This window comes from Sminthopsis crassicaudata, chromosome 3, assembly GCF_048593235.1.
Source record: "Sminthopsis crassicaudata isolate SCR6 chromosome 3, ASM4859323v1, whole genome shotgun sequence".
In the NCBI taxonomy this organism is placed as follows: Eukaryota; Metazoa; Chordata; class Mammalia; order Dasyuromorphia; family Dasyuridae; genus Sminthopsis; species Sminthopsis crassicaudata.
Window position 1 is genome coordinate 559,380,890 of NC_133619.1, and position 17,201 is coordinate 559,398,090.

The 17,201-nt window shown below is 33.6% G+C and overlaps 1 protein-coding gene across 4 annotated transcripts in view; it reads right to left on the reverse strand.

The window, feature by feature from the left end:
* Positions 1-17,201, reverse strand: part of GRM5 (glutamate metabotropic receptor 5) — a 696,817-nt gene that overhangs the window by 141,953 nt on the left and 537,663 nt on the right. For all 4 annotated transcript variants that reach the window (XM_074304687.1, XM_074304689.1, XM_074304688.1 and 1 more), the window contains exon 4: positions 16,118-16,353. In XM_074304687.1, coding sequence (XP_074160788.1) covers positions 16,118-16,353 — 236 coding nt within the window. The remainder of the gene's footprint in view (positions 1-16,117; positions 16,354-17,201) is intronic.

Here is a 17,201-nt window from a genome sequence, read left to right on the forward strand (position 1 = left end):
ACTGGGACAGTAAAACATTGTTGGTGGAGTGTGAAATGATCCAACTATTCTGGAGAGCAACTATGCCCCAAAGGGCTACAAAACTGTGCATATCCATTGATCCAATAGACTCACTACTGATTTTGTATTCCAAATAGATAATAAAAGAACCTACGTGTAAAAAATTGGTTATTGCAGTTCTTTTTGTATTTGCAAGGAACTGGAAATTGAATGGATGCTCATCAGTTAAGGATAGTTGGATAAGTTATAATATATGAATGTAATATAATATTATTGTTCTATAAGAAATGATTAGCAGACTGATTTAAGAAAAGCCTGAAAAAAACTTATATGAACTAATGCTGAGTGAAATGAGCAGAACCAAGAGAACATTGTATACATTTATAACACAAGTATTTACCTATCAACTGTGATGGTTCAAGGCAATTCCAATAGAATTGGGATAGAAAATGCTATCTGCATCCAGAAAAAGAAGCATGGAGGCTGAATGTGGATTGAAGCTTAGTATTTTCCCCTTTTTATTTGCTTTTTTTTTTTTTTTTTTTTTTTTTTTTTGTGATTTTTTTTCTCCCCATTTGGACTGATTTTTCTTGTACAACATGACAAATATGGAAATATGTTTAAAAGAATTGCACATATGTAACCTATATGAGATACTTGCTGCCTTGGTGAGGGGGGAGGTAAAGGAGGGAGGGAAAATAATTTGGCAAACAAAATCTTACAAAAATGAATATTGAAATCTATCTTCACATGCATTTGAAAAAATAAAATACTGAGGAAAAAAAACAAAAAAAAAGTCTGGTATTTATGTCTATAGAAATGTTTTCCTCACAACAAATCTGCAGTTTGATTGAGTGTTACTAGACTGATTTTATAGATATTTATGAGGTTCAGAGTGATCTTTCTGTAGTCATTATGGGAAGGAAAGGGAGAGAAAGAAGAAGGGGAAGGGAATAAGCATTTATATAGCTTTCACTACTATATTATTTGAATCTCTTACAAATCCTGAAAGGTAAGTACTATTATTTTACAGTTGAGGAAATTGAGACAAAAAGAAATTAAGTGACTTCAGTCTTAGTCTGTCAATAAGTGTCTGAGATCATATCTGAATTCAAGTCTTCCTGATCCTAGGCACAGCACTCTAACCATTGAACTTTTAGCTGGGAAATGACAGAGTAAGGACTATAAATCCAGGTATTATTCCCTCATGAATAGCACAAATGAGCCATTTTTATATCTCAGCAATTCTAATAAAGGAGCCTAATTCTTCTTGTATTCTTCTTCATCTTCCACCCTCTTTGAGCCTTGAGATTATATCTCAACAATCTCTTTGCTGTTCCTAGAACTGCCCACCATTCTAATCATCTTCCCACACTAATCTCCAAACTCTTCCTACCTACTGTTGTCCCTCGATGCCTACAACAAAAATCAAATCTTCAGCAAAATGTAAAGAAAACCCTTAATTATCCTCACATTCCCTTCAAAGAATATCTTATATTTTTCCTTTTCACAATCAATTTCTTACACAAAGATATTACTAACTCATGTTCTAATTCCTTGGCAATCTGGATTTTCTACTAAACACTCAATTAGACTTGATCTCTCCAAAGTTACCAATAACATCTTAACTGTTAAATCTAAAGCCTTTTCTCAGTTTCTTATTCTTTTTAAATTTTCCAAAGCATTTAACACTATGTATCACTCTCTTCCTAGGTATCCATCCCCATCTGAGTTTTTATCAAACTGATCCCTATTGGCGCTCTCTCTCTCTCTCTCTGTCTCTCTCTCTTCCTCTCTCTGTCTCTCTGTCTCTCTCTCTTCCTCTCTCTGTCTCTCTCTCTGTGCCATTTAGCTGCAATTCTTCTCTCTCTCTCTCTCTGTCTCTTCTCTTTTCCTAAACTAGATCATTGTTTACCTTACATGTCCTAATATGGATGTGCCCTAAGATTCTTTAGTGGGTTTCCTTTACTTCTCTCTGTCTTTGTCTTTTTTTTGCCTCTATATGTCTCAATATGCTTGTGTGTGTCTCTCACATGCTTATCTATATATCCACTTACTTCATCAGCTTACATTATTTTAATTATTGCCTCTATGTCAATAATCTAGGGTCAGATATATAGTAAGTTTATGAAGCTAGATTTGGATACGTGAAGATGAGCCCTCCTGATTCCATGTCTATTGCTCTATCATTGTGCCATTTAACACACACACACACGTGTGTGTGTGTGTATATGTGTGTGCATATACATATATGCAGCCATGTATATGTACATATATGTTATATATAAAAATGTTTATAGGTCTTATAGATTTATATACATGCATATAAGTTATATATAGGTATATACAAATTTTTTACATATATACACACCCACACCCATACCCACACCCACATACGTAATGTGAATATATACACACACCTAAGTAAGTATTAAACATGGATATATATATATATATATATATATATATATATATATATATATATATATATATATATATATATATATATATATATATACTTATGCATGGTATTATGTATACACATACATGTATACGTGTGCTTATATGCACATACTTAGACAGATATATATATATATATATATATATATATATATATATATATATATATATATATACACACATAGGACATTAATTCTTTTCTCGTCCTAGAGCTGCCACTTCCCTCCAGACCTTAATATTTTCTCACTATACTCTAATGATTTTGTAGCTTACCCAGTCATCCTAACCAATTGAGTTTCCAAAAGGGTAGATTTGACCAATGTCTTCCCAATCCATTCAATAACTCAACAGACTCCTGTGGTTCCTTAATCCCTAGAGAACTGAACGTAAAATCCTTTGTTTGGCTTTGAAATCCCTTCATAATCTCATCCTTTCTTACCTTTTCAGTCTTATATTTTACTCCTTTCCACATACTCAACAATACAATGATACTGGCATCTTTGCTGCTCCTGGAAGAAGACACTTCATTTCCTAAATTCAAGCCTTTTCCCTATCTGTATTTCATCACTGGAATATTCTCTTATGTCATCTCTGCTTTCTGGTATTTTTTTTTCCTTCAAATTTTATCTAAAGTTTTACCTTCTGTAAGAAGGTATTTTTAGTTCTGCTTTAATCTTAGTAATTTCTCTTGAGACCACCTCTAATTTATCCTATATATATCTTATTTATACATAATTGTTTAAATATTGTCACCCCAATTTAGCCCAGAAACTTCTTGAAAACAGGATTACTTTTTGTCATTTGGGTTTTGTTTTGCCTTCCTGGTGCTTAGCAGTGTCTGGCACATAGAGCGTTAATTAATACTAGTTTGACTATTTCATCTCCCTGTTTCACCTCTCCTCTCCTGGGAGGTAACTAGGGGTGAAGTAGATAGAGTGATGGGTTTTGAGTAAGGAAGGTTTCAATTCAAAATCAACCTCAGTTACTTACTAGCTTTGTGAAAGTGGATAACTTTTTAAACTTTCTATCTCAGTTTTCTCAATAATGATGTGTAGATATTATCTTATCTCCTTATCCTTTATCTGCTAGGGTTATGATGAGAAAAATGAGATAATATTTGTGCCTTGCAGAAAGTAGGTACACAATACATGCCTGTTTCTTTTCTTCCTCTTAGTCTTCTCATAGTTGTCAAAATGAAATTCCTAAAGCACAGATCTGACTTTTTCACTACTTTGCTTAAAACATTTCAATTTAATGGTTGTTTATTGCTTCTAGGATTGAACAACATTTTCTATTTGGCACTCAAAGATCTTCACAATCTGGCTCTAAGTATCTTTCTATTCTTATTACATATAACTTCTACTCAAGAACTCTACTTTTTAGCCAAACTGACCTGTTTGGGTTGTCCTCAATGCTTATAAGTTATTATTTAGTTTCATTCAAATTCCAAACTAGCTGCATATTCTATGTAAGGCTTTTCCTGAGCTTCCAAATTTCTACTACTTCACTTACTCTGTAAATTATTTCTATTTATTTTCTGTGCATTTTCATTAGTATATACACATCAACTCTCTAGATAGATTAAAAGCTCCTTGAGGTCGGGAACATTTTTGTTTTGTCTCTTGGATTATCAGCACAAAGTTAGCACTTAATTACTGATTGCTGGTTAATTGTTATTTTTATAGATATCATCAAAAGATCCTGATTTTCCCTGTTGTCTCTGTTCATTCTCCTTTGAAGCTTTGGTTTGTGATCATAACCATTGTTTCTCTGAGCAAAGAATCATTTTGGTTTTTGAGCTTTGGTTAAATGTTTTTAATTTTTTTTCCCCAAAAATCACTTTCTATTTTGGTGTACGATGAAAAGGGTAATTAATTTACTTAGGTAAATGGATGGATCATTCACATCTAAAAAGTGGGGAGAGATGTTTAGAATGCAATAAACAAAACATTTTTTTTTTTGAAAGAACATATTGCATGGAGAAGAGAAAATTCACTTTTATATTTCTAAGTGTTCAATGTAATTTTCAATAAACCACAATTGGTAAAATTATTTATCCTGTTCCTCAGAAACATTCAACTCTTTATTATACAGATATTGAAAAAAAAAAACAATTTATGAATTTTCTCTGTCTTTTTTTTGAGAAGATAGAAAATAAAATCCAGATTTATTTTCATCTGACATACATCATGGGGTTTTTTGTCTTCACTTTGATTTTCTTCTGTCTTCAATCTGTACCTACCTAAAGAATTCCAGCTCATTTTGATATTATATTAACATTTCAAGAAACTAGTTTTTATCAGTATGGGAATTCTCTCTTTTAGAATAACAGATTGTGGTCCATCTGTATAGTCTTATAGTGTTACCTGAGACTCAAAGAGTTTAAGTGGCTTGCTCATTTTGACAAAATTATGAACACTGAACCTGTACTCTATGACACAAATTTTTGTTATTCGATATTTGCCTATATGAAAGATAATCATAAAGATTAGACTTTTGTTTTTAAACAACAACAAAAACAACTTCATCATATAAATATATTTTGAATATGGACTTACTAATTCTAGAGTTGTCCTACAAGAGTAATGGCTATTGTAAGCAAAGCATACTTATAGGTTAAAATGAAGCATCAAAAACCTTTAGATGTTCAATTTTTTCAAGTGCTCTAAGTAGAAAATTTGGAATATGAAGTAGCAAGAGATCCTGATTAAATTACAAAGGATGAAGAGAAAAAAATATTTGTAACTATCAACCATTTACCTGAATAGGAATCTAAAAGGTATGGATTCATGAACAAGTTAGGTCCAACTTTTTTAGACATAAAAGAATGAGTCCTGTACTTGGGAAAATCCCTTTGGAAATTTATTAAAGAAAGGAATAGAATACAAAAAAAAATTCTGAGGCTTGGGGGGGGTCTATTTCAATAGTCCAGGTGAGAGGTGAGAAGTGATTATGGGCTTGACTGAGGCTATGGGGGCATACAAAAAAGAAAGGGAGTGGTGCTGTGGAGGATGACATGCTAGAATTTAGCAATAGATTCAATAGTGGTGGGGGAGAATAAAAATTCAAGGATGATGGCAAGGGTGTGAACTTTAGTGACTAGAAGAATTGTGTTCTTGTTTGGAATAGGTTAATTTGGAAGAATATAATGTTCTTGGTTCAGTTTTCTTGAGGTCTTGCAGCAGCCTTCCTTTTAGCCAAGTAATCACCACAAGAATAGCCAGGGGTTAAAGTCCAAATCCTTTATTACCTCTTTCAAAGTTTTGTCTCCTTTCCTGGGGCCAGGTTAGCTTTCTAGAGAGACTGTCAGGAGTGTTGGTTTCAGTGGAGAAAATGTAGGAGGACACGCCTGCCACCACAGGGTGTGAGATGGGATGAATGAATCTGAGTGCAAGGTCTTGTGCTTCAGCCTCCAGTCTGCTTGTCTTCCCTAGGTCTGTCTTCCCTAGTCTGGCTGAGACTCCCAGCTTATATGCTCTACACTGAGTGAGTATAAACCAATCATTATATCACTAGGAAACCATTATTTGTTGTAAGATTAAATCAATCATGCTGAACTTAGAGAACTATTGAGCACCATGCTAATCTAGATAACTATTATCTTATCAATTCCACTGATTTAGCATCTTGCAAGAATTCTTGTTTCAAGTTCAGAGTTCTGGCCTATAACGGAAGAGAGTTAGATTTTAGGGGAAATGAAGGGAAATCTGTAAGTGGGACTTTTACTTATCTATGCTTGATCATCCCATGTGACTAATTCTGATCTTTAAAGAAAATGAAACAGGGGGAGAGGAATCACAGTATTATTACTTACTGGCTTTTGTCCTAGAATGTACTTCCTTGGGTACCTGCCAGAGCCTCAAGGTGATCTGGGGATAAGGTATAGTTAAAGAAAGAGGAGAGAGACAATTTTGTCTATATTGCTACCAGTGTGGGTGCTAGAGTCTCATTTGGTTTGTAATTGCTCAGAGAGATTGGGAGGTTGCTCAGCCAGGGGAGACCAGTAAGTAAAGGTGGGCGTAGGGGAGAATGGGTTAGTATTGGCTATAATAAGTAAAGAAGAATGGTGCCATCATGTTGGAAAAAAAAATAGCAATTTGTTATAGTGGGGAGGGTTTGTCTGATCAGGTATCCTCTGCTATCACGACTTACCCCAGAAGGGTGAGGCTTTCAACTTCCTGACCATTAGTTAGAGCACAGCTTTAGGCAGCATGAGATACAGAAACACAGGATTTCACTGAGTTTTGCCATATTCTATGGCACCAATGGTACCTCTTATCCTGATCAGTCATAGGAAGCAGTATAGTATAAAGGAAGAGAAATTGAAAAACTTGGACTTGAATCTCTACTTAAATATTATTGGTGGGGAATTTAGAAGACCACTTAAACTTTCTTGGCTTCAGTTTTCACGTTTTCGAAACAAGAGGGGTTGAACTAGGTGATTTCAAATGTCCTTCTCTTCTCTAAATTGTGCTCAGGTGTTTAGTTGTTTTTTCAGTAGTATCCGATTCTTTGAGATCTCATTAGGGGTTTTCTTGGCAGAGATACTGCAGTGGTTTACCATTTTCATCTCCAATTCATTTTACAGATGAAGAACTGAAGCAAATAGGATTGTTACCCTTCAACCTTATATTAAGTGTTGATAGTAACAAGCTAACTCATATTGAAGAATATAGATATACATATGCAACAGTGTGCTGGTGAATGTTAAACTACCAGCTTTTTGAAAAAAAAAATCTAAGCAGGGCACATTTCTAAATTTAATCTACATTCAATATTTTCTCCATCATTTTTACAAGGGTAGATAATAAATCGAGCCTTTATTTAAAACTTTTGCAGATTTTCAAGGAATAAATAAATGCTCACATTGACAATGTAATAATGAGCTCTTACAAGCTAACTTTATGTAAGTATATATGTACATATATATAATTATACATAAAAATACACATATATATGCATACATTGTACAAATGAGGAATCTTACCATCAGAGAGATTAAGGGAATTGCCCAGGGTTGTTATTGTAAGTTTCTCAGCCATGTCTTTTTCTATGATTCCATGAACATTTTGACTTGAAGAGCTCATCTTCCAATGTCATATTTTTTTTAGCATTTTGATATTGTCTATGGGGTTTTCTTGGCCAGAATTATGCAGCTGTAAATTTCAAGTTTTGAGCCCAGGTTTCCTGATTCCAAGCCTATAAATTATGCCACAAAATGTCACCTTTATTATTCTGTACCTACCTCCTGAAAACTCCCTCTGTGGACCTGTAGTTTGGGTCCTATCCAAGCATAGGCTCATTTCTTCCATGCATTCTAACTTTTTATGTTCCAGGTTTTGATTCTTCTCTAAGGACAAATGATCATTTTAGAAATTCGAATAGAGCAAGGTAATGTGGTTCAACAAAGAAGACTTGATTTAAAGTTAGAAAATCTGGATTCAAATAAAAGATCAGTAAATGGATGTGAGACATGTCATAGCACCATAAGTGCATTAAAGCAAACAAAGCCCTATTAAACTAGGTGAGGAAGAGTATTATTTTTATTGGGAAGATTCACAGAAAGCTGACTAGGATAGTATTTGAGTCAAGTCTTGAATGATGATTGGATGTCAGCACACAGAGACAGATACTGGAGGTTATTTATTTATTTATTTATTTATTTATTTATTCTGAGGCTGGGGTTAAGTGACTTGCCCAGGGTCACACAGCTAGGAAGTGTTAAGTGTCTGAGACCAGATTTGAACTCTGGTCCTCCTGAATTCAAGGCTGGTGTTCTATTCACTCCACCGCCTAGCTGCCCCCCTACTGGAGGGTATTTAAAGCGTGGGGAAAGAAATAAGTAAAAACACAGAAGTGGGTAAACATCTAGTTTGACTGGTGTGTTGACTATTTGAACAGTTATCCATAGGTTGACTTTGAACAGAAAAGACTGTTTCCTAACATACTGTGTAACCATAGATAAAATTAATTTTATTTATATTGCTATTGTTGTAATCATATTCTTCTCATCTTTTTATAGGTTCAGATTGAAATGACATAAATCATTATCCCACCAGTGTTCCTTTACATTTAATGGTCTACTGATTTTGGCACAGACTGATAAAATAAGTGCTTTCTGTGGGTGAATACATTTAGGATATAAGGTTATCATTAGATTTTTTTGTAGTTCATGGAACCCTTGGGAAATATGGTAAAGTTTATAGATTTTTTTTTTTACAGAAATATGGTCTTATATGCAAAAAAGGCATATTAAGATTATAAAGTTAACTAACTATATTGAAATTCTGTAATGAAAGTTATATTAAAAAACAAAATTCATAAATTCCAGGTTAAGAACTTTTGCTCTATAAGTTCACTGAAAGCATCCTTGATACATTTCCAGTACTAAATAGGCAATACATGTAATGGATCCTATATTGAGAAGCTAGTCAGAGTATATAATATGTTAGACCTGTAATCAGGAAGACATGACACGCTGTTGTTGGTTCTTCATTCTTGAAGAGGACCCTGTCATTGGGGGTGATGCCATAACATGCAAAGGAATTAAATTTAAGTGAAAAGTCAATCTGTCTCACTTTCCCCTCTAGAGTCATTTGGGGGTCCAGTACCAAGATACAAATCAAATCAACTGGAGATGGACCTGCATGACATATCAAAAGTTGGATTTTAACCTTCCTGATTCTTACCAACCCTTTTCTCGTCTGTAGCATTATTTCCCATTTTATATTTGCAGACTTTTGATCATTTGATCCTTGTGACATAACCATTATTTTCAGCTTTTTTTTTTTTTTTTTTTTTGGACAGATCAAAGAAGTAAAGCTGATAGAGTTTAAGCGACTTGAAGGATCATATAACTAGTAAATTTCAGAAGTAGAATTATTTTTATCCAGGATTCTTATGGTTCCAAATCCTGATGCTATTTCTATCAGAGGAAAATATTTAAGGGTTTATATGTATGACCTGTCATAAACTCTATTTAAATTTAAAATAAGAAAAGTTTCACGACTTACAACTTATGCTTTGTCTGATTACTACCATTTCAAGTGTAGCTTTCAATATCTTTACATTTAAAACCCCCTTATACACAAAGAATTTTGGTTTTTTTACCTTTTTAGAACTGAGTGTGCAGGCAGGTGAGTGAAGATCATTAGATTACTTTTAATTAACGATGAGTGTATGGCAAATTGAAAGAGTTCTAGAAAGGCATGTGTTGGTGTCAGTACTTAAATGGATAATGAACTTAATCTTGTTTCCTATATACTGTGAATTCATCAACTTGCAAACAAGAAGTTTGACAGATGGCTGTGGTAAATAACAAAACTGTTTAATGTTTTCTTATTCTACTGTATTCCATATTATTTTCCTTTAAAATGGAATCCTAAACAGAGATTTGAGTTTTCTGGCATTAAAAGCAACTTTGAAAGGACATGATCCAAAACATATGTTAGGACAAGAATATCACATTAATCCCTAACTGAATGTTAATTCCTTCAGCTATTATAAAGATGATAATGGGTTTTCAAATCAAACTATGCAAAACAGGAAAATATGAACTATTTTTATAGGGGTGATAAATAATGAACAAATATCTAGAGCACACTTTTAGTACTGGTAAAGTTGGTAAGATCATAAGTGTCTATGGGATCTGAACCCAGGTTCTCCTTTTTAGAAAATTCAATGGCCTTAATTGAATAAAATATTAGTTCTACACTTTAAATTTAAATGAGGAGAAATCAAAGGATCAATATAAATATTATCATTTCTTCTAGAAAGGAGTTTTAATTGATTATTCTATTATTCCAAGTACAATAATTTAAATGTTATATGTATTTGCCTTTTTGGGTTCTGTATTTTCAAACTAACTTTAGCTGCTCTTGCTTTTCTCCACTTGATATTCAATATATTTATCTTTTAACATCTTTAGAAGAAAGACAATAATGATATCATTGCTATACTATGACCTGGCATTAATGTAATTATAGAATTTTTTTGAATGGAATTGAGCATTAAGAACAATTTTTTTTCAAATAAATTATTAATAGTATAGTATATCAATTAATCAATCAATAAGCTTTTATTAACAGTTTATTTTTGTCAGATATTGTATTTTATCAGATATTTGGAATGCAGAGAAAATAAAAAATGCTATCTTTCTCTTTAAGAAGCTCACATTCTAATGGGTGAGACCATATGTAAATGTCTCTGCATATGTTATATGAACACATATTTCTCAAAGCCAGGAAGAAAATTCTATTCTTTTTCTTTGACATACATTAGCTCTTTGACTATGGGGAATAATTTAATCTCTCCATGATTTAGGCTTGCCTCTAAGATTATAAATTGCAAAGAAGGTACCAACTTGCATTGGTATAAGGAGCATTTCTTCCCAACTATTCTCTATATAATGAAAAAGGTTCAGGTATTCTCCCTTTCTTTTCCACTCTGACAGGAAGTATTTATTACTGGGGATCTGCCTTTACTTTATCTTTATCAATTTTTTATAGATGGGGCAGCTACAGGTGGTGCAATGGATAGAACACCAGCCCTGAAGTCAGGAGAACCTGAGTTCAAATCTAGCCTCAGACATTTAACACTTCCTCGCTGTGTGACCCTAGGCAAGTCATTTAACCCCAATTGTCTCAGCAAAAGGAAAAAAAATTATAGATGGCTTAAAGGCAAAACTTTTCAGATTTGTAAATACTACAAAACTAGATGGGGCTAGGTAACATGTTGGGCAGATGGATGCAATATAGTCGAATAGTCCCATCTAGAGCAATGAGTAAGATCAATTTAAGGCACCATGGATAAATATCCTGGAGAAGATAAGAATCTGGAAGAATGTGATCATTTCTTTAAAATATTTGAAATCCTATTATGAATGAGAGTATAGACAATCTGTTTGGCCACAGAAAGGAAAAACAGAAGTGCTGGATAAAAGTTACAAAGAGATTGATTTAGGTTGGATACAGAGAAAATCTTTCTAATAATTAGAACTGTCCTGAAGTAAAATGAATTGATTTTGTAATTTCAGAAATCTTCAACATCTTCTTTGTTCAAACAATGTTACTATATGCTTAGGAAGATTAGAAAGAAGTTGGTGTTAAGCCTGGGTTGGATGAAATACCATACTTATTAAAGGTGCATAAGTGAATGACCTATAATAACTATTCTGGGTTATATGTGTAGGATTCAAGATAGATTTTTCTTCTGTGACATTGCTATAAAATAAACTTTTTTTTTCAAAATAAATCCAGGACTTTCCACTCAATAGAGATAAAGAAAAAAAAAGAGAACAATGAAAAGGGAAAAAAAAAAGCAAAGAACTTCACTCCTCCATTTTGCTTTCTCTTCTTTCTGTCAAATGCCTTTGTGACATTTGTGACATTTACTTTCTTTTTTTTTTTTTTTTTTTAATATGGTTAGATTTATAAGTGATAATTTAGAAGGTATTTTCCTTTTACTGCTTTGCCTACAATTCCAGTAAGAAGTCACCAGGACCTTTGGCTAGGATTTTGTTGTGTAAATGGCCAAACTTTAAAAAAACAGATGTGTTGAAGTGAGACAGAAATTAGTAATGTTTTTATTATTTTTAAATAAACCTTTAGTGAAATAGTGAAAACAATCCTGATTTGTTTAATTTGAAAAGAGATAAATTCAGGTTATATGTAAGCTGTCAAAGGACATGAATTTTTATGAATAATTAACAAATTAATAAGTGTGTACCTGACATTTTCTTACAGAATCAGGGCATTCTAACAGGCTAATGAAAGATATTGGCGATAGGGAGAGGAATTCTGTGAAGAAAATGACAGTCATATAAGAGAATATAGTTAACTCCAGTTATCTGTAAATGATTGTAGGAGGAATTCTAGCTTAATAAGCCAATGTAACCTTAGCTAGTTTTAAAAGAGATCTGAGCATCTGGGACACTGCTAACATTCAACAAGCTGTCATAATCTTGTCAGGAGGTGGGCGACAGGTAGAGTTCATGTCAAGGGAAGCACTGACTGAATGACACTGACTGTCGAGGTTATGATTTTTAAAAAAGTGTAGTCTTTAGAAATTTGTCCAGAATAGACAGAAATAGAATTATTAGATAACAATTTTAACTTTTACCATTTTCTGGGTATTCTAGGTATTTTAAACTGATTTCATTTACTATTCTTAATTAATTAATTTATTTATTTTTGTATTTTAGATTTATAAGAAAGCATTTTAATTTTTTTTTATAAAGTAGAAGCAATTTTATATATATATATATACATATATATATATATATATATATAATTGAAACTATGCCATTTTATCTGCTTCAGAAAAAACAAACAAATAACAACAACAACAACAAAAAACCCTGAAATATTTTGGTTAATTAGATAAAGCTCCTCCAAATACTAAGATTTCACTAATAACTTGCTATGGAGAAAGTTACAAAATTTTTAGAGTTTTGTCTGAAAGTTTCATTTCAAATGTATACTAAATACAAACAATAAAAAAAAAAATCAATTCCAAGGACTTTTATAGAGATAGGCAATACTAGAGTGATGAAAACTGAAATATGTTCTAACTCAAAAGCTATTATTCTGTTATAATAGGAGGCTGGCTAAGTGAGGACTCAATCCTTGCATCATGCTCAGGTATTCCTTGCCTGGTTGTAAGTCAATATATAGAAACTTGGGGAGCCAGTATTCAGTCAGGATGACTCAAAGTTAACATTACATAATGATGAAAAGTCTTATGATTGTTTTCATAGACCAAGATGGGCATCCAGGAGACTCAATGGATACAGTGCTCAATCTGGAGTCAGGAAAAGCTAAATTCAAATCAGGTCTCAGACATTCACATGTGACCCTAGGCAACCCTAGGGTGTAACCCTCTTTTTCTGAGTTTCCTCATCTATAGAATGAACTAAAGAAGGAAATGGTAAGCCACTCTAGTATCATGGTCAAAAAACTCCAAATGGAGTCACAAATTGGACATGACTGAAATGACTAAACAACAAAATCTAAAGGAACTTAGGACTCACTGATCTACTTGCTGATCCTAGAACTGTATATATGAAAAGCTAGAGTAGATGAACTTTCACATTTTCCAGTTAGAAAAATTACTCTGAGTTGTTGGGTGGAAAAGGGACATCAAATTGTATTTCCCCAAGGGTCCTACATGTATTTGTGCCAAAATATTATTTTCTGATCTTGAATGGATGAATTTTTGGAGACATGATTGACAAGACCATGGTTTTTTAAGGTCATAAGTTAGCCAAGCTCACTCTAAGATGACCTTTTTAGAAACAAAAAGCCTCAGCAACTAATTTCTGAAGCTACTCATCACAGTTAATAAAGGGAGCACCCCAAGCTCCAAGCAAACTTGGTGGGGATTCTTAAAGGGAAAAGATAAAAAAAATTTCCAGGGCCAGAGGCCAAGGTGTTTTTTCTTGGCTGCATGTGTTAATATGCATATGTTTTGTTCCTATTGTATTTTTAAGTTTGAGGTCATTCTCTTCAGGAACTTTGCATGTATGTAAGGAAAAAAAAATGTTCCTGCTCCTTTGCATATCTTTTGAATTATTTTATGTCTAATGTTTTTGGTATATCTTCATAGTAAATAATCTTTTTAAAAAGTGATTAGAATTATTCTCTTGATTGATATTAGGGACTTAAGATATCATACAGGGGACTTAAGAATAATAGATCCCTAAGATATCCTTATAGGAAAAGCAGTCTACTATTTTTCATGTTTTACTTATTAATCAGTTATTTCATTTATGTCTGACTTTTTGTGATTCCATTTGAAGTTTTCTTGGCAAAGATATTGGAGTGGCTTACCATTTCCTTATCTAGCTCATTTTACAAATAAGTGATGGGGGTTGAGGTCCCTTTAAGATTCCTTTCTGATTCCCAACCCCCCTTCCCCCCCATGACTGAAGAAGCTAGGATCTTTGATTCACAAATCCTGGTCAAAAAGTACCCTTTTTGAATTCCAATGATATCCAGGCTTTCCCAGTTCCCCACTATCTGCTCAGATTTCCCCAACCCCCACAAACAGCTTCTTCCTTATCTAAAAACCCATTGAATTCTATTCAATGCTAACCCTGGTGGAAACCAGCCAGGAGACTGGGACTCCACTCACCTTCAAGATTATAAAAAGGGGAACCCTGGAAGTCTACTCTTTGCAGGAGCCCCCTTCCGACCATGTCAGGGTTCCTGTCTGCCCAGCGACCACCTCTGGCCCTGGAGTCTTTCTACCTTTACCCTTACTTCCAAACTCCTACAATAAACCTTTTTTTTTTTTATCAATCTAGGTTTTCGGGCCTGTAAATTCCTTTACAGAGGACTCTGCGCTGTCACTAGACTATCCTTGCACCGAACCAAAAGGAGTTCCCCCTTTCCTAACTCTCATCATAAGTAACTTAGGCAAACAGGATGGATTAGGTGACATCCCAAGGTCACAAAACCATTAAGTATCTGAGGTCACAATTGAATTCAGGAAGATAAGTCTTCCTGACTCCAGAGCCAGCACTCTTATATACTATGTCATCTAGTTGTTTCACCTATTAGTAAAAATGGAAGTTGGGCAAAAATATTGCACTGTGGTCTCTCATGAGATAGATATAAACTCCTTGAGGGCAGGAATGTTTTTCATCTTTTTGTATCTCTAATTTCTAGTATAGTATTTTCCATACATTGAGTATCTAATCAGGGCTTATTGTCTTGATTGAATTAATTAAGACAGCAACCCATCCATGTATTCTCTTCCTGTGAAGTTCTTGGATATATTTACCCATATATTTTCTAGAAATTTCTACCCCTTGGGTTAAGAGACTCCTTTTAGTCTTTTTATGTTTTATGGGTATCAGTGTAGCAATTGGGCTGTCATTGTATCATATCTCCCTCTTAATAGATGAACAGTCAACCTTCTTATCTTTTATTTCTTTGGTAATATCTCTTGGTAATATCCCATAAAGATCATTAACCCATAAAGTTGTATGCTGTATAAATGCAAATTATTTTTATTATTATCAATGTCTACCAAATGCTATAGAAAATGAGCTCTTATTTTCATTGCTCTTACAACTCAGTTATAATTTGGTTACAAAAACAGCAAATGCAGCAGATGAGTATGTAGTCCTATTCCTAGGATATAGCAGGCACATAGTAAGTGATTAATGACTGTATCTCATTTCATTCATTTATTCATTTCCACTATCTCTTCTACTACCATAGATTACTGGTTTATCAGATCATCATTCCAATTAGTCTAATAACTGAATACACAATGATTTTGCCAATGAAACAAAATTATGCGACGTTATTTCTTCTTAGTATAAATTTTGATAATCATATATTAAATCATTAATATGAGAAACCTACCATGATAATTCTTAGTCTGTTCCATCTTCCATAAACAAGCATTTTTCTCTGCCTTACTCATGAATGTTAAGGTAATCTATCTATCTAAACATTTCCAGTCTCAACAGAGGCTACATATCTTCTGAAGCAAATATCTGTACAGTACTTGGAATAACAGAATTGGCCTTTTATACAATAGTCATTCTCTGGAGTAAATTGTATCTACATTTCCCAGACATGGTCATTTCAATCAAGATTTTTGTTTTTCTCCTTTTAGAAGAAAAAAAAAAGTACAAAATACTTACTGTTGCAAGTGGTATTGTATTTACTGTTCTCCTGTGAAAATCCTTTCAGCCGGCACTGGAAGCGATGTTGCCAAAATTCTTGGAACCAAGGATTTCGCAGGTTGGTTTCTGGTCGGAGTTTCAGATAATAATCATCAAACCACTTTACATCAGGAGATTGGAGCTTGATAGTGATTCCACCAACAGCTTCACGTTGATATCCCTCTGTCACATCATACCTGTCAGCCCAACCATCACTGTGGGAAACACATAAAGAGAAGTGATACCATTGTTTAGAGAAACAATTATAATCTACTCAAGTGCATTTATCTGAGTCTCTTAAAATTACTGGGCAATGTGGCCATTGCAACTTGCAAAGACTTCCATGATGATTTTTGACACAAGATCTTGGAAGATATAATACTCATTAAATGTGACATTTATGTATAGTACTTTAAGGTTTCCAAAATGTTTTACATTTCTTCCCCTTCACAGAAAAAAATCGCTGAGGAGAATGAACTCAAACTTTAAATATGAAAGTAGTCAGTCATAGTTAGCAGATAGCCATTAATGACCCCTGCTTGTAGAAGGCCTCAAGAGGTCTCATGAAATTACCCTGAGTTGTAACTTCTGCTGGCATCCATAACCAGCACCTTTTTTTTTTTTTTCCTCACCAAAGATCACGATCCCTAAAGTGCTTTTATTTTTCAATTAGCTACCTTTCAGTAGTTATCTTTGTGTGTGTTCATATTTATCACTCTTTGTTCTCTTTGTCTCTGATATATCTCTCACTGCTCCTGGATGGATATCTGTCTCCTTTCTTTGCTAATAAAATCAATAAACCAATAAAAGGGGAATGAGAATAAAAGTATAGTGTTTTTTGGGGGACTAACTTATTCTGCCCCTGTCTTCAGGTATAGGCACAAGGGACTGCCTCCTCTAGGTACTCCTTGGCCTTTTTTCTGATTGACACCTTCCTTCCTGGATTGTAATCACTGAAATTTCCTTACTATTTAAATCACCCAAAGGTACGCTCATTCTTGGTTAGTTAGCTATACTTGTTCTTTCTTGATCCATACCCCTTAATGGAATCAAAGGGTATAAA